This window comes from Cannabis sativa, chromosome 9 (assembly GCF_029168945.1).
Source record: "Cannabis sativa cultivar Pink pepper isolate KNU-18-1 chromosome 9, ASM2916894v1, whole genome shotgun sequence".
Classification (NCBI taxonomy): Eukaryota; Viridiplantae; Streptophyta; class Magnoliopsida; order Rosales; family Cannabaceae; genus Cannabis; species Cannabis sativa.
The window spans coordinates 5,993,044-6,015,307 of record NC_083609.1 but is presented as its reverse complement, the minus strand read 5'-3'; the positions used below and the strand labels follow the sequence as shown (position 1 = coordinate 6,015,307).

At 31.5% G+C, this 22,264-nt stretch overlaps 2 protein-coding genes across 2 annotated transcripts; one reads left to right on the top strand and one right to left on the bottom strand.

The window, feature by feature from the left end:
• Window positions 1-12,219: 12,219 nt before the first annotated feature.
• Window positions 12,220-13,746, bottom strand: LOC115722002 (uncharacterized). The gene is made up of 2 exons (XM_030651118.2): window positions 13,137-13,746; window positions 12,220-13,048 (listed from the first exon to the last, which is right to left on the bottom strand). The coding sequence occupies exons 1-2, from the start codon at window positions 13,215-13,217 to the stop codon at window positions 12,557-12,559; spliced, it is 573 nt and encodes a 190-aa protein (XP_030506978.2). The 5' UTR covers window positions 13,218-13,746; the 3' UTR covers window positions 12,220-12,556.
• A 7,359-nt stretch (window positions 13,747-21,105) lies between these two features.
• LOC133030901 (uncharacterized) lies at window positions 21,106-21,708 on the top strand. The gene is made up of 2 exons (XM_061103897.1): window positions 21,106-21,515; window positions 21,622-21,708. Exons 1-2 carry the CDS (start codon window positions 21,134-21,136, stop codon window positions 21,654-21,656), a joined length of 417 nt encoding a protein of 138 aa, XP_060959880.1. The 5' UTR covers window positions 21,106-21,133; the 3' UTR covers window positions 21,657-21,708.
• The last annotated feature ends 556 nt before the right edge of the window (window positions 21,709-22,264 follow it).

Genomic DNA, 22,264 nt, shown 5'->3' with positions numbered 1-22,264 from the left:
ACTAGTGTTTATAATTCTAAAACAATAGAGAACTCATAAAATAAAAATAAATTTAACTCTCACCTAAACTGAACATTGTTGGATTCTTATTTTAATTGAAATTGCACTTTAAAATTCCTCTATAGCTTTTTCATTAATAAATTACTTAATATGCTCTTTAGAGTTTTTAATATTCTCTTTTGTGGCGGTCCAAGCTAGAAAAATACCTCTAAAATTTGGAAATAAAAGTTTTTCTATGGACAAAAGTCGTTTATGTTATTCTAAATTTTAGTAGAAATTTAATTTCAGATTTACATCAAGAACAATGAGTTAAGACCTTCACAAGTCATAAAGTATTTATATAGATCTAAACTGTGTTGAATGCATGGAAATGAACTCTATATTCTAAGACCAAGTGAACCACTTACATTTAACAAAGAACTCTTTAAAGTAACTAGACCTAAAAACTATAAATCTTGAAAGATCGATAATGATAAGATATCTATAGCATTTACATCTTGATCATATTTGACTATGATGGAATTCAAATAGACTAACCAAATGTAACCTTTGGAATAAAATACCTTAGGTAAGTTACTATTCTACGAATTCTATGTAGAAGACAAAATGATCAAACATTTGTTCTCTAAAGAGAAATATAGAGTCTAATAACTATTTGAGCTGGTATAAAAGTTTATAAACTTTAGAATGTACAAGCCAGAGGTGGTTATGAGTATTTCATCACTATCGATCTTAGATAATTACTTTAGACATTCTTTACCTTATGCTCAAAGAATCTAGAACGTTTGAGACGTTTCAAGAATTTTAGACAAATGGCTAAACACAAGTAAGGTAAAAAAAATTAAAGATTTTGCAAACTAATTGGCGTGATAAATATGGATATACAGTTTAAAGTTCATTTAATTGAACTTGAAATTATATACACTATACCCAGGTACTCCAAAACACACATTATTGCTAAACCTTAGTATTGCATAGTAATAAGTATTCAAAAATACGCTTTTATAAAATTTGTAAATTGATAAATAAATTAAAGTTTCTTTTATATTCCTATGTTATTATTGCAAAATTATCTTATGAGAAATATTTAAGAGTAAATACTATTTTGGAACATGTGTTTTACAAAAGTTACTAATTGGACTCTCTATTTTGGTAAATGATAAAATGGACCCTATATTTTCCAAAATGATAAAAATAGAACCCTGAGGCCTGAGCTCAATTTTTAACAATTTTATTTTTTAATATAACCAACTTTAAGACAATTTCTAATACGAATAGATACAGAAAATATAACTAGTTTTGTCATAACATCTCTAAATCAGATTATTATTAAGTTTTATTTTGACAAAAAATTAGTTCAGGGTTATTTGTACAATTTTGAAAAATACAAGGTCCACTTTGTTATTTGATAAAATAGATGGTCTAATTAGTAACTTTTACAAAATACAGGGTCCAAAATAGAATTTACCCAATATTTAATGATAATTTAATTTATGTCATTTTTTTTTTGTAGGAACTTGCCATTGGAATTGGATTACATCAATGGGGAGTTTGGTATGAGGTGTTCAAAATAATTTGATTATAGGGAATATTATGAAGCAGAATATGATTATAGAAAAATGTGTAAACTGTGTTTGGTTGTGTAGGGTAATATGTAATCATATTCATGTTAATTAAATTAAATTGTTTGGTTGAGTACAGGAATCTTATATATTATTTTAAAAAATAAAAATAAAAATAATTTTTTATATATTTATTTAATATTAATTATATATAAAAATAAAATAATTATTTATTAAAGAAATTTATTTATTAATTAGTTAATATTAAATTGGGGAATTACCCCATATACTATTTTTTTAATTTTTTTTTTTCAAATTTACGGTTTGGGTTTCTAAAGTGGTTGCAGCGCTAGTTGCAATATGGGTTTTATACGATTTTTTGTTACAATTTAGGTTGCAGCGTTAGTTGCAATAGAAGTTTCTATGTAGAATTTTGTAAAAATGCAACAAAAAAAAAAAAACTATTTTGAAGTGTAAAAATAAAAAAGCCCCTATTAAATTTTATTATATTTTTTATTAATTAAAATGAATATTTCTATATATTTTATCACTATATTATTTATTTTTGTTTGCTTTGTCATTTATGTGTACACCATCCGCATAAAATTTATGTATAATGAATATACATATATTATTGCTAATAATATAAAAATAACTCAGTTAAAAAAAACCGATCTCACAAACTAAATATATACCGTAATATTTTATTTATAATAAATGATAATATTATTGGTATTTAAAGTTATTTATTAATTCAAAAATTATATTCAAATTAATATAATAGAAGGTAATGATTCAATCCTACCATTTTTTAAAGTATCAACATTACCCTCCTCAAGGGTAGTTATAATACTAAGGGCCTGTTTGGTACGCAGGACTAGATTGGATTAAACAAGTTAATTTGTCCAATCCAGTGTTTGGGCATGTTAGAAGTCTAGATAACTAATCTATCTAACCTCATCTATCTGGGATTATTTATCCCATCCAGCAGGGTGGGATAAATAATCCAATCCAGTCCTGCGTACCAAACGGGCCCTAAGGGAATAACATTCCAAAACTAAAGACTCAAAATAAACAAAGTAATGTTTCACATTACTGAAACATTACCATTCCCTTGTTAGCATTAACCCATTCCAAACAGTCAAACACCCCCAACAGATATGGTCCATGTCATTCTTCATAATTTGGGCCTTTAAACATTACGTCATCAATCCAAGTTTCTTCTCTCCAATTGCAAAAGGGAAATTTACATTGTATACTAACTTTTGCTATTTTCTTACAAAAATACTGTCAGGCAGTATTTTTTACTTTTTTACTGTGTTTTTTTATAAGTTTCATACTGCAGTATATTGTGTTAAGTTTTTACTGGTATTCTACTAGTGTTTTACTGGTGTTCTACTGTTGTTTTGAGTTGTTCTGCTTTGTGTTTTACTGGTATTTTATAAAAATATAGTATTTTTGAAAATATTTCCGTGTGACAGTATTTTTATAAAAATTAACCCAAATTCCAGTATTTTTGTAAGTTTCCTTGCAAAATTATACACGACACCTGAATGACTCCAAGCTCATGACACCTCAATCAACATGGGCTTTAATTCCCTTCAGTAAAACTGAGGCCCAAGATTAACTCTGTTATTAAAAGCCCACTATTTTTGTTTGGTGAAACATACGCTAGGTGAGTAAAGATTGGTTGGAATCCAACATTCCCACCTTCTGTCGAGTTTCTCTTGAGCCAGCACGTGTCCCATGTTCCCATTTCCCATGAGCATTTTTAGCCACTTCTCCACTAAATCATGTGTTTTGGAAGTAAATTTATTCTATAAATAGGAGCATTGGAAAAGTGTAAAGGATCACAATTTAGCTTACCAAAATTATACACTAATTTTGTATAACTCTCTCTTATTTTTCTTTATCTTTTTGATTTTGAGTGAACATAATGTTTAGTTTGAGCTAATTTTTTCATTGATGAGATTAGCTAGAGAGAGCTTATGTATAGAGTGTGTTTTTTTTTTTTTTTTTGAAGGAACAATAAGTTCATTACTGAAAAAATAAAATGGGCATTACAGGGGAAATGCCCTCCCCTACATAAACACCAGCTGAAAGTGCAGAAGTTCTCACACTTTTGGCCAACCCATCGACATAAACCAAGTTCGTACGCTTAACATATCTGAAACTACAAAGTCTAAAACTGTTAACTAAATCTAAAATAGCTAGGGAAATATTAAAAAACTGCCAATCAGGCACACATTTTCTTTTTGCCAAAGCCTGAATTGCTGTTAAACAATCAGAGCACACCACAATTCTTGCTGCTGTCCTTTGCTTGATCCAAGAAATGGCCATCCAGATTGCTTTTGTTTCGGCTTCCAGTGCAGAACCAGCGGCTGCCTTTTCCACCTTATACATCCAGGATCCATCTATTACATTGATTAAAATTGCAGCCAACCCAGCCGAACCCTCAGACCAGGCTGCATCAGTGACAAGAACCACATCGAAGTCCCTTCTGGAGCTACAGGGGGATTCTAGAAGAGGCATAGGAATTGGCTCTACCCTCTCAGTTATACTCATAAAATCTCCATAGTTCTTTCTAACACGCATTATTGATGAGGATAAATTAGGCTGACCTCCTTTGAATATGATTCCATTCCTCAATCTCCATATTTCCTCAAAGACACACGCCATGTGCATTAAGAAATTAGGACGAATACCAATCGGGATAGTCTTCATCACAAGTTCCACAAACTCTATCATTGACGATCCGGGGAAGTTGCCTATCGTCAAAGGAAAAATACCAGAGATCCAGAGGGCCCTGGAGACTTCACAATCTCTAAATATATGGAGGCAAGTTTCTTGTTCAAGACCACATAGCAGGCGCTCTTTATCCTCCACAAAAGGCAACTTATTCCTAGTTGGAATAGCTTCATTGAGAAATCTCCATAAAGACACTGAGAGTCTTGGGTGCATCTCACCTTTCCAAATCCATTTCCAAATTTCCTTTTTAGGATTCATGCGGTGTCCCTGGTCAACCCAATAGGCACTCTTCACAGAGAAGGCTCCACTCTTGTTTTCTTTCCAAATAACTTGATCTTTGTGAGTTGGTGGAAGCCTTGGAATTTCAATAATTCTCTTTCCCATGCCTTCCCCAAAGACTTGAAATACAATTTCCTCATTCCAAGTCGTTCCATCAGACAGATCAGCTAGTGTTTTGAAAGTGAATCTGTTTCTCCTCAATTGTTCCATCAGCTGGCCGAGTTCTTCATGGTTCAACCAAGGAATCCATGGTTGTCTCCATGCGTCTATCAGACTTCCATCAGCTGCCATAGCAAGAGATCCTTTAAGGATGACATTTCAGACTTCCAACACATTTTTCCAACCATAAGAGTCACTATGCCTTGGAGAGACTGTCCAGAAGTTCTCATATCTACAATACTTGCTAACCAGACAATTAACCCACGGCCTGTTTTCCTTCTGAGCCACAGTCCAAGCGATTTTGTATAATAAAGCCCTATTTAAATTTTCAAACCTTCTTATGCCAAGCCCCCCAGATGATTTCGGCTGGCAGATGTTATTCCAAGCCTTGTAAGCAAGGAATCTATCCTTATCCGCTGATCCTATCCACCAGAATTTCCTGACCATGGCATCCATATAACGACATATGGATAGAGGTATTTTCATTGTGGACATGTTATACACAGGTAAGGAAGATGTTACCGATTTAATCAACGTAAGTCTGCCCGCGTAGGATAGTAACTTTGTCTTCCAGCCTTCTAATCGCTTTCTCATGTTATTCTTAAGGAACTGGTACTCCTCTGATTTCCTTCTTTTAAACACAAAAGGGTTCCCAAGGTGCTTTTCCTGGCCATTGACTTGATCAATTCCCAGCGCCTGAAGAACCTCTGCGTTCCTTACTGTATTTTGAGAGAAAAGCACATTTGACTTTGTCTTGCTACACGTCTGACCCGACCAAGCTTCGTACGTTGATAGACATTTCATGATCTCAGAAGCTTCTCTAACATTTGCTCGAGTGAACAAAATTGTGTCATCAGCAAACATTAGATGGGAGACACTTGGTGCATCTCTAGCAATCTTAATCCCATGTATTCTTCCTTGTCCTTCCGCTTGTAAAATTAGCTTTGATAAAACCTCCTGACACAGCAGAAAAAGAAAAGGGGATAAAGGGTCCCCTTGACGGAGGCCTCTTAAAGGAGCAAACTTCTTCAATGGGCTTCCGTTGAGTAACACCGAATAAGAAACCCCCGTAACACAAGTCATAATAAGGCTTCTAACCTTTTCATTGAAACCATTCTTCATGAGTACTCTGTCAAGAAATCTCCACTCCATTTTATCATAGGCCTTGTGCATATCCAATTTAATGGCCATGAGTCCTCCTTTCCCCTTCGATCGACGAATTTTATGCACTAGTTCCTGAGTTAAGATTGAAGTTTCTGCGATCCACCTCCCAGGAATGAATGCTGACTGCACCGGAGACACTAGATCCTCCATAATCGTGCGAAGTCTATTGGAAAAGATCTTTGCTATTATCTTGTATTGAAAGTTGCAGAGACTTATAGGCCTGAATTGGTCAATTCTCTCAGGGTGATCTACCTTGGGAATAAGGCAAATGAATGTGTGGTTCACCTGAGTATTCATTATTCACGTGCGAAAGAATTCCTGAGTTGAATCAATAACCAACGGACCAATGATCTCCCAATACTTTCTATAGAAGCAACTCGAAAACCCATCGGGACCTGGGGCCTTGAGCGGATGCATTTCAAAAACTGCTCCTCGTATTTCCTCTGGTGAGGGTAAGGCAGTTAACTCCTCATTCACTTCATGGCTAATTTGATTTTGAAATAGGCTGTCAAAATTATCAGAGAACTTCGAATCGATGGAAGAGAAAATTTCATTGAAATAAGAGTTTATAATTCCTTCCATTTTACCTCTCGATTCCCATAGAACGTCTTGTTTGTCTCTCAACCCCCATATATGATTCCTTCTTTTCCGAACTGCAACTGAGGCATGGAAAAATCGGGAATTTCTATCTCCCAATTTCAGCCATATATCCCTGGACTTCTGGCACCACATATCTTCTTTACATCTCCAAGCTAAGGATAATTTCTCATTCAACTCAGCTTCTTCCTCCGATAATGTCTACATTTTGAATTTATTCAAGTGGTCTTCATTTTTTTCTTCTCGTTATTCTATAAAGTATTATTATGCCATATTTTATATAAGTATTAATCATGCTCTACTTATATAATTTAATATTTTGTTATTATTAGCATTTTTATATATGATTCTCTTTTACTAAAAAATTACTATGAGCAGTATTTTATCAGTTTTTAAATATTGTATATTAATAATCTTGTAAGGAGTTAATATTCAAAAATAAATATAGAGTGAACTTTATTTAGAATCATTTTGCATGTAAGATACAAAAACATAAGTGAATCTTTATCTCATTACTTTTTCTAATTCAATTACTTTTACAAAATTTTATTTTCTTATTCTTGTTCCCATTGCCTATAATATTTAGTCATTTACTTATCTATTTTAGTTTAGCTGACTTTTTTTTAGTGTATTTTGCTGACATGACAAGCACATTTACTATTGTGACCGTACATAGTATAATTTATTGGGCCACATCACATAATTATAGTAAGAGGCCTTTTGGTATGAGGTGTTTAAAATAATTTGATTATAGGAAATATTATGAAGGAGAATATGATTATAGAGAAATGTGTAAACTGTGTTTAGTTGTGTAGGGTAATAGGTAATCATATTCCCGTTAATTGAATTATAATGTTTGATTGAGTACATGAATCTTATATATTAGGGTAAATACCATTTTAGACCCTCTGTTTTACAAAAGTTATCAATTGGACCCTGTGTTTTGTTAAATGACAAAATGGACCCTGTATTTTCTAAAATAGTACAAATAGGACCCTGAATTGATTTTTTGTCAAAATAAAGTTTAATTATAATCCGATCTAAAAGTGTTATATGACAAAACTGTTTACATTTTTTGTATCTGTTCGTATTATTAGGCATTGTCTTCAAGTTGGTTGCATTAAAAAAAAAGTTATCAAAAATTAAGCTCAGTGTCCTATTTTACTATTTTTAAAAATACAGGGTCCATTTTGTCATTTAACAAAACACAGAGTCCAATCTGTAATTTTTGCAAAACACGGGGTCCAAAATAGTATTTACCCTATATATTATTTTAAAAAATTAAAATTAAAATATTTTTTTATTGTATCTATAGAATGTTAATTATACATAAAAATAAAATAATTATTCATTAAAAAAATATATTTATTAATTAGAAAATATTACATTTTATTGTATTTTTTATTAATTAAAATAAATATTTCTATATATCACTATGTTATTTATTTTTGTTCGCTATGTCATTTATGTATACCATTCTCATAAAATTTATGTATAATGCATATATATGTTATTGCTAATAACATAAAAATAACTCAGTTATAGAAAAATCGATCTTACGGACAAAATATATGTATCGTAATATTTTATTTATTATAAATCATAATATTAATGGTATTTAAATTTATTTATTAATTTAAAAATATTATTTAAATTAATATAATGGAAGAGAATAACTAATCCCACCTTTTTTTAATGTATCAACATTACCCTTTCAAGGGTGGGAATGACATTTTAAGATTAAACCTTCCAAACAAACAAGGTAATGTTTAACATTACCATTCACTTACTAACATTAACCTATTTCAAACACTCCGTAATTTAATGACTAGTTACTCAATTATCAGTGTCATTCTAAAAAGAGCATTGCTATTAGGCACCAGTGGTGCCTAGCACCTTTGCGATATGTCGCGTTGCGATTGGCTAGCGATACTCCCTAAAAACTATTATATTAAATTATATGGGACCCGATACTTAGTTGTACCAATAGCAATATTGACACATAGGAAGGTGCTAGGCACCACTGGTGCCCTTTAACATTTCTCTTCTAAAAATACCTTAGAGATAGCAAACAATATTTTAAATGTCGTCACATTTCCTAGACACCAATTAGAATATTATAATTGTTGAAATTATATCAATTTACCCCATTACATAATCTAAGTGCGTCCTACTCACATCCTTAAGAATAACGAACCCAACTATCCAATTTTTAATATTTTAAAAATATTATACTTAGTAGTGATGATGAGCCATGTGATTATTTTTTAAAATAGTGGATCCTAATTTGAATAAATGTGATTAGTTAAAAAAAAAAAAAAAAAAAAAAAAAAATAGTCATGTTACTGTGTATAATTATACTGTACATATTTTAAATGTACATATTATTACTAGCTTTGGTTTTGATTGGTCTCTGTAGTTGTACATCTAAAATAAATAAATAAATAATAAAACAAAATTAATAAATAAATTTGAACAAAATTAATAAACAAAATGTCTCCAATAGTAATATTTTAGAGAATGCTTGATGAGGTGGAAAGCTTATGTAGTAAAATATAGATGTGCTATACCATTGGAGATAAAAGAATGCTATTTTTGAAATTTGCATTGATGCCACACAATGGCATTGATGCTATGTCTTTTTTATACAATAAAAAATTAAAAGTGTAATATATATAATAGTTTAATAAAAATAAACTTATATGTATATAATAATATGTGATATTATAATTATAACATTTTTAAAAGATATTATACTATTGGAATATTTTTAAAAGTAAAGGTACCAAAAATAATGTAGAAGAAAAATAAAATAAAATATTAAATTTTGGATGATGTGGAGATTTAGAGCATCTTCAAAGAATGCTACTATTAGAGATGCTCTAAATTAGTGAAATGGTGGGTTTTAGCACACCTGACAGGATCTTATTTGTTTGTTGAGACTAGTCTCCAACTCTTCTGCATATTCATTTCATACCAGTGTTATTTAATGAATACATAGGATATATGTAATGCATACAAAAGCTGGTGCTTTGCTGGTAACAAGTGTTGTTTGTTTGTCTCACACAACTCTCAATTAATTGGTAGTTGGACATCACTGAACGCATGCATCTATACGGCAACAAATTTCTGATTTTTTCATTCATTAAAAATTAAATAAAATCAAGTGTGGGGGACCTTTTGGTTTCCTACAACACTTCCCAAAAATCCAAGTGAACTTATATTAACTTGACCATTTTATAGGCACCACTAAAATCTCACACTATCATCCCCACAATTTGGATCATATAGGATTATCCTAGAGATTTGATCTTTTACTTTGGACATTTCAATTCAAACCATTCACTCACTCCTCACCAAAAAAATTGAGTACAAAATAACAAAACACCTTTAGTGTTGCAACAATCACTAGCTAACTATAATTAAAAGTTTAAAGCCACGATAATAATTAAAGTATCATTAGTAATTTTGTCTCTGAATTTTCGACAATACTGATTTTACCCCTTAAAATATATGCCTTGTTAAAAAATCTCTCTAAACTTTTACATTTATAGAAATTTAGTCATTTTACTAGGTTATGTCTCATTATTTCGTTTTAATGATGACATATCTTTATAAATTAGCAACTTTGCTCCCTAAATTTTGATAACTATCAAATCGTAACCCTCAAAATAAAATAAGATAGATTCATCATTTTTTTAGTAAATCTTAAAAAATTAATTTAGGTCTTCAAAAAATCATTTTGAATAATTAAAATAATTAAAAAAAAAATCAATTTTAAAATTAATTAAGTAATTTAAAAAATTATTTAATTTTCATAAAAAAAAAATCATTTAGATATTAAATTAAATTAATTAAAAATTCAATTTTGTGTAAAAATTAAATTTTACGGGAACAAGTTTGATTCTATTTTTTTTTCTCTAAATATGTTGTTTATGTAAACATAACATTTTTTTTAGTTGATTTCTAATTTTTTCTAAAAAAATAATTTTATATTTTTATTGAATTTTTAATTATTTTTCTTTATTTTTTAAGTTATGAGTTTATAAATATAAATAAACTTGATTTTTTCTTCAAAAAAATTAAATTATTTATTAGATTTTTCAATAATTTTAGTTTGATTTTTTAAGATATATAATTATAAATAAAATAAAGTTTGAAAAATATATATTTTTTTAAGAATAATTTAGTTTTTTTTTTAAGTAAATTTAATATTTTTACCAGGTTTTTTAATATATTTTTTTAGAATTAATATAACATTATAATTTTTAAAATTAATTTTTGTAATAAAAGGGGACAAAAACGAAACCTATCAAAAGAAGCATAATTATGTAATCATTATATTTTAAGGATAATTTTTAATAAATTGTATATTTTAAAGAGCATGATTAAGTAGTCGTGAAAATTCAAGAAATAAAATATTAATTATTTATATATTTTTTTTGAATGAAAATAATTTTTATTAGACAGAAACATCCGCTAATACAAATGCCTGAAGAGCAACGGGAGCATCGCTCTCAGTAAAACGACGACTTGACCAATAACAAGCACCACGTGCCATACAGTGCGCGGCTTTGTTAGCAGATCGTTTAACATGACCAATAAAAATATTACTTAAAGAAGATAAAATAAATTGACAAACTTGAACAAATAGACTAAAAATAGAAATGCCGAACTAAGAATATCTTAAACAACTAAAATGCAATTTGTTTCTAAAATGACATTTGACTTGTTATGCCTCTTTATCCAACTAAGTGCTTTTTTTAATTATTTATAATTAAAAGAGTTTGCTAAATTTGAAAATTTCATTTAAAAATTAATAAAAATTGGATAGTTGGGTTGGTTGAGCCACATGAGATGAGTTTGTATTGGTTATGGAGAGATGTAATGTGAAAAGTGAAAGAGACTAGACAATGGCATAGCTCAAAAACAGTGGAGTTTCCATTGAAGTTTGTCGTATTGATTAGAGCAGACCCAGATTCGAAAAAAACGGACAAAAACGGTTATAAATCAGTAAGAATAAATAAGGCACATGGTCATGCTGCCGCCGCTCCTTCTTTTGGACTCTTCTTCTCTTCTCATCTCATCTCATTTCCTCTCTTTTTAAAATAATAACGTTTTGATAAAATATTGTTATAGCAATGTTCATTAATTAATGGGGGGCTAATTATAATTAATGAGGCTCGCTAACATGCGTCTATAGTCTATGCTCCTTTCTCTTTAATTAACAAATTAAAGGGGATAGCGTGGAGATTCTTTCACTATTCTTTTGATCTTTTTGATAATTTCAAAGATTATGTGTTAGTTATGATATCCCTTCAAGAATTCGCAATAAAGGTGTCACCATAGTAAGTTTTAACCTTAATGGTCAAGCAAATCCCTTTAAAGAAGAGGTTGTAGGTGGATTTTAAACCCGACCCAAGCAAGAAAGGATATCAATAAAACCAATCTCTACTACTACATCATACAATACTCTTGTTTTGTGGAACACGTGGCAAGAAGATAGAGTTTATTAATGAACTTTTTGAGAATTGTGATTGTGAATCCAAAACTTATTAAACTAACTAGAAAGACAAAAAGGGGGTTTGAGATCCGGTTTTAATGATATTACCAACGAACTAAGTGGTTCACTGTCACTACTTACTATTAACCATAAGAAAACAATAAAGAAAACTTAAAAAGAAAGATATGAAAGAAGGGATGGAGAAAGTTGGGGAAAATAACTTGGTCAAACAATAGTTGATTAGTTCCACAAAACCAAACAAAAAATAAAAGAGAACAACATGCACAAAAGAGGAGGATCCAGCTTTTTCATCCACTCCAATGGATCTTTTGCTGTTTACAAAAGCACCCAAAAAAAAAAGGGGGCAAAACCCAACAAAGGTTGTTTCAGTGGTAGAAAGCAAAACCCAAAAAAAAAGGATAGAAAAAAAAAGAGCCAAACCCATTAACAGAAACTTAGAAAAGATTAGAGCTTTGCATAATAAAGGCTCTGAAAATCAATCTAATATGGCCTTTAAAGAAAAAAAAAAGTAAATAGAGTAAGTTTAAGTGACTAAGTAAATAGGCAAAGCAGAGGTAGAGACTCTCTGATGTTGCTCCATATTAAGGTGTCTGAGACTGAGATAAGGAATATCAAACTCATCCTTATTGGGAGAACTCAAAGTTCCGGCTATTGGGCCTGATGTGGGCCGGCTGGTGGTCCGGTAAGGAGTGGTGGAACCACTTCTGCTCTCGGTTATGTAAACTGGGCCTGAAATAGAGGCCCTGAAGGCCCGAGCTCTGACCTGGTGAACATCCTCATCGTTATCAAAACCTTGATGATGATGATAATGATGATCAGAACGGCCATGGCCATGGGGATTGTAAGCAACCCATTTCCATTTGAAGAAAAACAGAGCACTTCTCCACCATTTCTTCTTCTTTACCTTCTGGGTTTTCTTAGAATCTTCCTTAGAGATAGGTTTTTGAAGCTTGAAGTGTATGGAATCAATGGATCTTGATGTATCTCTCTTGTGCTTCCTTGCTTCTTCTAATACCTAAAAGAAAAACAATAATGAGGTGATGATTATAAAAATAATAATAATAAAATGGATGAAAAGAAAAAAGAAAGAAGAGAAAAAGAACCTGAAAGTAGTCGATTTGAGGGTCAAAACCATAGTCACTGAAGTGTTGAGGCATTGGAAATATTGGGGATTTGTTTGACATGGTTAAACAAAAGACAGAGAAAGATATGACTTAATAAAAAGAAGAATACCCTTTACTTTACTCACTCTCCTCTGCTCTGTTATATATATACATATATCTTTCATAAAGTTTTTTTTTTTTTGGGGGGGGGGGGGGGGGGGGGCTTGTGAAGAGAGATTAGTTATTTCAGTTTTATTTTTTGGAGAAGAAGAAGAAGATAATTTTGGGTTTGGAGTTTTGGGGCTCAATGTGGGGTGGGACTATTAGTTTAGTGGCCGTTGGAAAGGGGTAAACCCTAGTAAATGCTATACATTCTTTGAATCTTTGACCAGAAATGGTAGAGGTCTAATCTTTAATTATATTATTTAATTCAAGTCACGTACACACGCATGGATTGGATTCATGAAGAGAAATATATTATTAGTTTTTTGAGGTTTTGTTGCTGTATGGGGATCTCTATGCTAAAGTTCCTCTACTTTGCTTCCAAGTCCAAACCTCTAAAATTAAGAAATTTTAATGTGATGGCAATAATTTTGAGCTATTTTGGCACAAAACCCTTTTTTAACAATGTTTTTTTTATATATTACTTTTGAGTTATTTTAAGTAACAAGATGTGAGTGCTTTAATTGCTATTTAGCTCTTTGTTCTTTATATTTAAGATAATGAGGTATAATTGCTATTTAGCACTTTCTATAATAACATTGCAGTTGTGGCTAGAGATCATTAGGGTAATGTGATTTGGGTGCAAACGAAACTTTCGAATTTTTTTTATGCTTTGTGTGGGGAAGCAGCAGCTTGTTGTCTGACTTTGAAGGTTGTGAAAGATAAAAACTACTAGTTTGTAATTGTGGAGAGCGACTTCAAAGTTGTGATCAATTCGCTAAATGGAAAGGAATCTTGTTGGAGGCGTATCAATTATGCCTCATTTTGTAAAAGGTCTTTTCCTTTTTTTTACAAAATGTATTTTGACTAATATTAGTAAAATTTGTAACTTTGCAGCACACAATGTGGCTAAGTGGGCGTTCACCCACAAGCGGTATAGAGAGATCCCTATCTCTTCCATCCCGATTAATCTCTTTTGTAATGACCATGAGGTCTAACCTTAAATTTTAATGCACACTCATTTAAAAAAAAGTTCATTTGACATCATCTCTAATGAAATGCTAAAAGTATATTGTATATGTATATTTTAATTTATTTTCATAAAAGCATAAAGCATACTGCAATATAAAATGGTATAAATTTAACACATGTTAAAAATTATATTGAATTTAACACAAAATATAGGATGAGTTAAATTTTATACCACAATAAATATTTTTTTTATTTACTTATTTTCTACTTATTAATGTAATTAATAACTTTCAACTATTTGAGATCGCTTCTGGTCAACAAGTTAATTTCAGTAAGTCCTCTGTCTTCTTCAGTACTAATGTGCCTAATGCTACTCGGGACCGATTGTGTGGGATCCTTAGAATGAGACTTGCAGATGAACATAGTACTTATCTTGGTCTCCCTTGTGTCATGGGAAGAAATAAAGATGCCATTTTGGGGTTTTTGAAAGACAAGCTGCAGAAGCGCATTCAAAGCTGGGAGGGTCGTTTCTTGTCTACTGCTGGGCGTGAAGTCCTATTAAAAACTGTAGCACAAGCTTTGCCAAGTTTTGCTATGTCTGTGTTCTTATTGCCTTTGAAAACTTGTTCACATCTGGAGAGCCTTATGTCTAAGTATTGGTGGAGTTCGAGTAGTAGGAAAGGTGTGAGCTGGTTTAGTTGGAGGAAATTAGGCAAGACTAAGAACTCTGGTGGGATGGGTTTTCGGAATTTGCGTGCGTATAATCTATCTTTGCTGGGTAAGCAAGGTTGGCGGTTACTTCTGTACTAGGATTCCCTTGTGGGTCGGATATATAAGGCTCGATATTTTCCTAACGGTTCATTCTTGGAGGCTGAGTTGGGTGGCAATCCGAGCTTCATATGGCGCAGTGTCCTTGAGTCACAAAAGCTACTCAGAGATGGTGCCCGTAGAAGAATAGGATCTGGTTCATACACTGAGGTGCTTAATACACCTTGGCTATTGTCTGAGGCTAATCCTTGTATGGTATCTAATCATCCGGCCTTGACCAATTACAAAGTGTCTCAACTCATGAAGCCAGATAGTAGAAATGGGACTTGGAGCTTATTGAGGACTTGTTCGATTCTCGTGATGTTGAACTCATCAAACATGTGCCTTTGAGTGTTAATCTTGTGAGTGATAGTTGGTTTTGGAACAAGGATCCAACTGGTTTTTTTACTGTGAAAAGCTCCTATAATCACTTACAGTCGGTCAATGGTAGTTGGAACTCTTCCATGGAGGATGATGTTTGGAAGATGTTGTGGAAGATTAAAGCCCCTCCCAAGGTTTTACATTTTGGTTGGAAAGCTCTTTCGGGTTGTTTGCCTACACGTACTCAACTTCATAGTAAACATGTTCCTGTGGATTTACATTGTGTGTTGTGCAGCTATGGGGAAGAGTCAATTTTCCATGTTTTGGTTCAATGCTCGTTTGCTCATTCTTGTTGGCTCCGCTCTGCATTAGGTGTTGGCCACTCTGCAGCAACCAATTTCTTTGACTAGTTTATAGAAGTGTTGACAGTAGGAAATATGGGGTTGGTTGAATTGGTTGGTTGAGCAATTTGGAAGGCTCGGAATGGTAAAAGCTGTAGTGCTGCTGATGTTGTTTGGCTGGCTCGTACCACTCTTCGACAATGGTTGTGTGCTCAGGCTAAGCGGCTGGACTTGGGTTCTTCTTGAAATCTAATCGTCTTGACACGAGAGAACAACGGTCCAAGCCATTTCTTGAACAGATAAAAATTAATGTGAATGGGGCGGTTTTTGAAGACACAAATGAGATCGGTATTGGGTTTGTAGCACGCGGCTGTGATGGTCGAATAATTGAGGCGTTTTCAACTATTTCTTCTGTTAGTTGCAGACCCGAAATTGCAGAAATTCTAAGCGTCAAGGAGGCACTTAGTTGGATAAAGAGGAATAACAAGTTAAATGTCATTTTAGAGACAGATTGCATTTTAGTTGTTCAAGCTATTCTTAGTTCGGTCTCTATGCCTTCTATTTTTGGTTTATTTGTTCAGGATTGTCAATTTATTTTATCTTCTTTAGTAATGTTTCTACTGGTCATATGGCACGTGGTGTTTGTTATTGGTCAGGTCGTCTTTTTAGTGAGAGCGATGTTCCCCTTGCTCTTCAGTCCATTATACTAGCGAGTGTTTCTGTCTAATAAAGATTGCTTTCATTCAAAAACAAAATAAATAACTTCCTACACTTTAATTTTATAATTCTAATAAAAAATTAATATTTTTGTTACCGTTTTTCATCAAACTAAATAGTGCATTTACGAAAAAAAAAAAAAATAGTGCATTTATGAAGTACGGTTGGAGTTATTTCTACTAGGAATGTTGAAACCTAGTATGAGATAGTATTTTGCAATTATAGTTAGTAGTTTTTCTTAATAATTATTAAAACAAAATATGTGAAGCCTGATAATTAATTACAGTTAGTCTATAGTCTATGTACTTCCTAATAATGTTAAGCATGTCTTTTTAAAACTTCACATTTAATTAAAATGAGAAAATATTTTGTGTGATGGTAGTGGTAGCTTCAAAATGCTCAAATAAATATGGTCTGGTTAGGTATGAATTTTCACATGTTTCTAAGGACTGCACTATTAAATTATAGAAATAAAGTCTTAATAAAATCAACCACACACACTAGTTTGCCTTGGTTGACAATCCATTACTCCTAAAATATGTAGGAGATACTTTATTCATCACATCAATGGGTACTTTCATAGTAATTAAAAGTTGTATATATTGAATTGATGCAACATACCTTTCACTTTTTCTTCTTTCTTTATAATCTTGTAAAATTATATATAGTGTATAAGTACTTAAATGTATTAAAGTATAATTTTGTTAATTTTTTATTGTTAGATCTGTTAGTATGCTGAGTCAGATGATATGTGTCATTTTTTTACTAGTTCAACTCTTAATATTTTTTTACTACTTTGTTGACAATCTATATTACTCCAAAAACATCTAGGAGATACTTTATTCCTCACATCAATTCGTACCCTCATAGTAATGAAAAGTATATATTGAATTGATGCAACTATAAATTTCACTTTTTCTCCTTTCTTTATAATCATGTACTGTTATCTATATGCAATGTTAATTTTTTTTTTAAGAACCTGTATCCATTAAAAATCAGAAATGAAAGTTCAGGATACAAATTATTAAAGAAGAAAGTCAGATCCTTTCCATAAAGCTTCCTAAATTAGACCTAAAGTATACTTAAGGTGTGTTTGGAAAGAGGGAGACATGAGTGGATGGAGAGGGATGGGGGAGATGAAAAATCCATTTGTTTGGCATAGAGGATTGTGGGAGGGAGAGGTGGAATGATTTACAATATATTTGGGCCCACCATTTTAAATCCTTCCTCAAATGGAAGGACTTATACTCTTCTTTCTAATTTATTTTAAAATTACAAATACACCATTATAAAAAAAATTTAAAATAAAATAAATGAATGGATAATAAAGCAATTTTATAAGTATACAGTAATGTATCCCTCTGCCTCTCCATCTTTCTTTCCATACTCTCCCTCTCTTATATTTTCTATCCTCCCTCAACTCTCCATCATTTATCCTCTCCATCCATCTCACCAAACATAGTGTTAGCTAAGCGATGAGCGGCTTTATTTGCCCCTCTAGGAATATAGCTTACAGTAACTTTAGGGAGGAAATATTAGAATATTTTTATTTATGGAAATTATTTTCTAATTAAGGAAATGATTTTCTATTTAAGGAAATAAATAAATAATTGATTTTCTGATAAATGAATATTTTATATTCATTGAATCTGGATAAAATCAATTATGTAATATTCTATATATGGTCAGATTTCTATATTCATTATCTGATTTGATTTCCTGAATTAATTGTCAAAATATTCTGACAATTAATGTGGCGCAGATACTGATGGAGTATCTCACCTATAAATATAGGGTCTCGGTCCCCGAGCTCCTCACTCATTCTGAATCCATTCAGCAAATTCCATCTAAAGAGAGTTGAGAGAGCGAGGAAGCCCGAACTCCAATACTGAAGCTATCGCAGGGATTGAAGCTCAAAGATCAATGGCTGGAGGTACATCGATCCTTTCATTGCATATATTATTGATATGATTACAGTTTAATTTTCCGCATTTCATATCATTTGTATATGCTATATTACATACACTATATATATAGTCTAACAGTTGGTATCAGAGCGGATTTATCTCTGCCTTGATTTTGGTTGAGTTTCATATACATATATATACACTTATATACACTGTTCATATTTATATATATTTATTTTGGTTAGTTGGTGTATATATATACTCATATTCATATAATTCCAAGTATATATATATACATATTTTTCATACGTATATACATATATATATATCTTTATTCTTATATATATATTATATACATTTATATACTGTATATATATATATATTTTCATTTTCACGTGTATATATGTTTATATATATATATTGTATATTATATATATGCTTTATCGCATAATACATTCATAATATTCATTTTCATTATGTGATATATACATGCATATATATATACATGCATATATATATATAACATAAAGTTATCGGTTAAAGTTTATTTTTTTCCGTTTTTCATTTTTATTTTCGGTGTTTATTTCGAATTCTGTATACATTACTATATTCGTATAGTATTATAGATCAATCTAAGCATTGAAAATCCATTGAAAAACTTAAAGATGGAAAAATTTTTCAGTTAAAACTTTTTTGGACCCGATTAACTTTGTGATATTAAAGTTTATATTTTTTCGTGTTTTCGTGCATAAAATCTATGTGGATCTCTTTATTATTTGATTTAGAACATTTTAGATTTGAAAACACGCAATTTGGTCGTCGAAAACGCAATTTCCGATCGGGTTTGGGTCGGGTTCGACGGACCCGTGTGCAGAAAAACGGGTCAAAATCGACCCAGTTTGGCTGAGGAAGACAGCCAAAACGACGTGTCGTTACCTGCTGTCGTTTTCCCAAACGACGTGTCGTTTTTCCCTGTGGAAAACGACATGTCGTTTTTCGTTTTTTTGGCAGCTCTTCATTGTACAAAACGACGTGTCGTTTTTCCCTTTGGGGAAAACGACGTGTCGTTTATTCATTCTTTTTCAGCGCCCGTCATAATAAAAATGACGTGTCGTTTACAGGCAGTGTGTTTTTTCAAAAAAAAAAAAAAAAAGGAAAAATTCCGAATTTTTTATAAATTTTTATTTATTTGGAATATTAATTATTTTCCTATTTTTCTGTGTTAACTTAGTCAATAAATTGCATTTAGTTAATTTTCCATTTTTGTTTAAAATATATATATAGTATAAATTGAAAATGGAAATTTGTTTAAATTTGGTAATTTATTACATGATTTATTTAGGCATGTAAAAATTGTGCTAATTTGTGCATTTAATTATATATTACCAAAATTTTGCAATTTATTGTCTAAATTAATTTTGAAAAATCTGCCATTAATTTCATATTAAGGAATTTGCATTTAATTAATTATCATACATTAATTGTATTATTTTGTAATTATTTGATAAATTTATGTTTAATGCAATTACTTTAGATATGTATGATTTAAATGCTATTCATAAATTCCTTTTATAGTGCTAGATATATTTAGAAATATTCAAACATTAAGATAGGTTGAATATTTTATTTAGCAATTAAATTTCATAAAACTTCATAAAATTATTCATAAAATATTCATAAAACTTAATAAAATGAATAAAATATGAATAAAACGTAAGTAGTTTTGTGGTTTGACATAAGAAAACATGAACCTAGGACAAATGCTCATATCTAGAACGGTTTTTAATGATCTTCGGACGACCACACTAGGAGCACTAATCTCAGTGATTGTCTATTATGTTAATAACGAAATTACTTTTAGGTAGAGCCCAATACCTAATGTCTAAAGTGAAAATATAATTTTTTATAATTAGGGAGTAGCCACAGCATCTTTAATTATATAAAATTATATATTAATTAAAATTCACCTTAATGGACAAAACTTGTAATTAATTATTTGGATATAATAATTTTACCCCACAGGGATTTTATTATATTTTTATAATTAATTAGGATAATATATTAAGTTAAATTCTCTTAATTTACCCCACAGGGAGTTATGAGGATTTGATTTAATAGTGTTATCACAAATTTTATTTAAAGATAGATTTCATTCCTCCATTAATCTAAATTAAATATTTCATTAAATCTATCATAAAGTTCATATAATTTTATTAGATTTAAAATTTAGCCCACAGGCAATTTTAGATTTAATAAAATTTTCATCTTCATCATGTTTCTACATTGGTAAAACATGAATTCATTAAAGCCTCAATTCTTTTAACATCTAAATTTTTTTGTAATCCTATTCTTGCAGCTATTTCATCCACCTCTAAATATGCTGAAATTACTAGTGAAATCCCTGAGCTTAGGAGTGACAACTTCAAAATCTGGAAGGAACGAGTTCTTCTCCACCTTGCTTGCACTGACATGGATTATGCAATAAGGAAAGATGAACCAGCTGCTATCACTGATACTAGCACCGTCGCTTGAGATTGCACTGCGTGAAAAGTGGGAGCAATCTAATCGTCTCTGCATCATGTTCATTATGTCCAGAATTCCTATGGGAATGCGTGGATCGGTGGAGCCACCTGAGAAGGTGAAAGAATTTATCAAAGTTATGGATGAGCAGTTTGACACTTCAGATAAATCCTTGCTCATCAACCTCATCCAAGAGTTCTCGTCCACAAAACTCACCGGTGTTAAAGGAGTTCGAGAACACATTTCTAAAATGAGGGACATCACTGCTCATTTGAAGAAACTCGACATTATCATTCCTGATACCTTCCTGGTTCATTACATCCTTCACAATCTTCCTCCACAGTATGGGCCTTTCAAAATTTCCTACAACACACATAAAGGAAAATGGACTATCAATGAATTGATGACCATGTGTGTTCAAGAGGAAGCCAGGCTCCTACAGGAGCAAGGAGAAAGTGTTCACCTGACCACTCAACCTAAGAAACGCAAGCCATTCAAGAAGAACAAAGGGAAAAAGCCCATGGCTCCCAAGGCTGCCATAAAGAAAGATTCCATCAAATGTTTCTTTTGTAAACAAAAGGGACATGCTAAAAGGGAGTGCAGCCAGTTCAAGAAATGGATGGATGACAAAGGTAATCCAATTTCCTTAGTATGTTATGAATCTAATATGGCTAATGTTAATCTTAACACATGGTGGATTGATTAGGTTCAACAATTCACATAACAAATTCCTTGCAGGATATTCAAAATCTAAGGAAGCCAGTGGCAAGTGAGCAAAGCATCTTATCTGGAAACAAGATGGGCTCACATGTGGAAGCTATTGGAACATGCAATTTAGTTTTAAGCAATGGTTTTATTTCAAAGTTAGAAAAGACCTTTTATGTACCAAGTTTCTCTAGAAACTTGATTTCAGTTTCAAGACTTATACCCTTTGGTTTTTCCTTTACATTTTCAGACAAATATTTTAATTTATATTATAAATCTGAATGTGTTGGAAATGGTATTTTGTCTGATGGTCTTTACTGCCTTAATTTACAAAATAATACCACTAATAATGTTATGCATGTTCACGCTGGCACTAAGAGATGTGTTATGAAAGAGGATTCCTGTACATTGTGGCACCGGAGATTGGGACATATCTCCATTGATAGAATTAAAAGGTTGGTAAAAGATGGGGTACTCAATACCTTAGATTTTACTGACTTTGATACTTGTGTGGATTGCATTAAGGGAAAGCAAACCTCCAAGTCTGTCAAAACTGGTGTCCATAGGAGTTACGAAATATTAGAAATCATACATACCTGATATATGTAGTCCGTATATGGAGTCACATGGTCAGAAATACTTCATCTCATTCATAGATGATTACTCACGCTACATG

Excerpts from the sequence above, each read along its gene's own strand:
- LOC115722002 (XM_030651118.2), bottom strand. The coding sequence starts at position 13,217 with ATGTCAAACAAATCCCCAATATTTCCAATGCCTCAACACTTCAGTGAC. Across the intron at positions 13,049-13,136 it reads CTCAAATCGACTACTTTCAG|GTATTAGAAGAAGCAAGGAA; the intron begins GTTCTTTTTCTC and ends TTTTTCTTTTAG.
- LOC133030901 (XM_061103897.1), top strand. The coding sequence starts at position 21,134 with ATGAGGGACATCACTGCTCATTTGAAGAAACTCGACATTATCATTCCT. Across the intron at positions 21,516-21,621 it reads GAAATGGATGGATGACAAAG|GATATTCAAAATCTAAGGAA; the intron begins GTAATCCAATTT and ends AATTCCTTGCAG.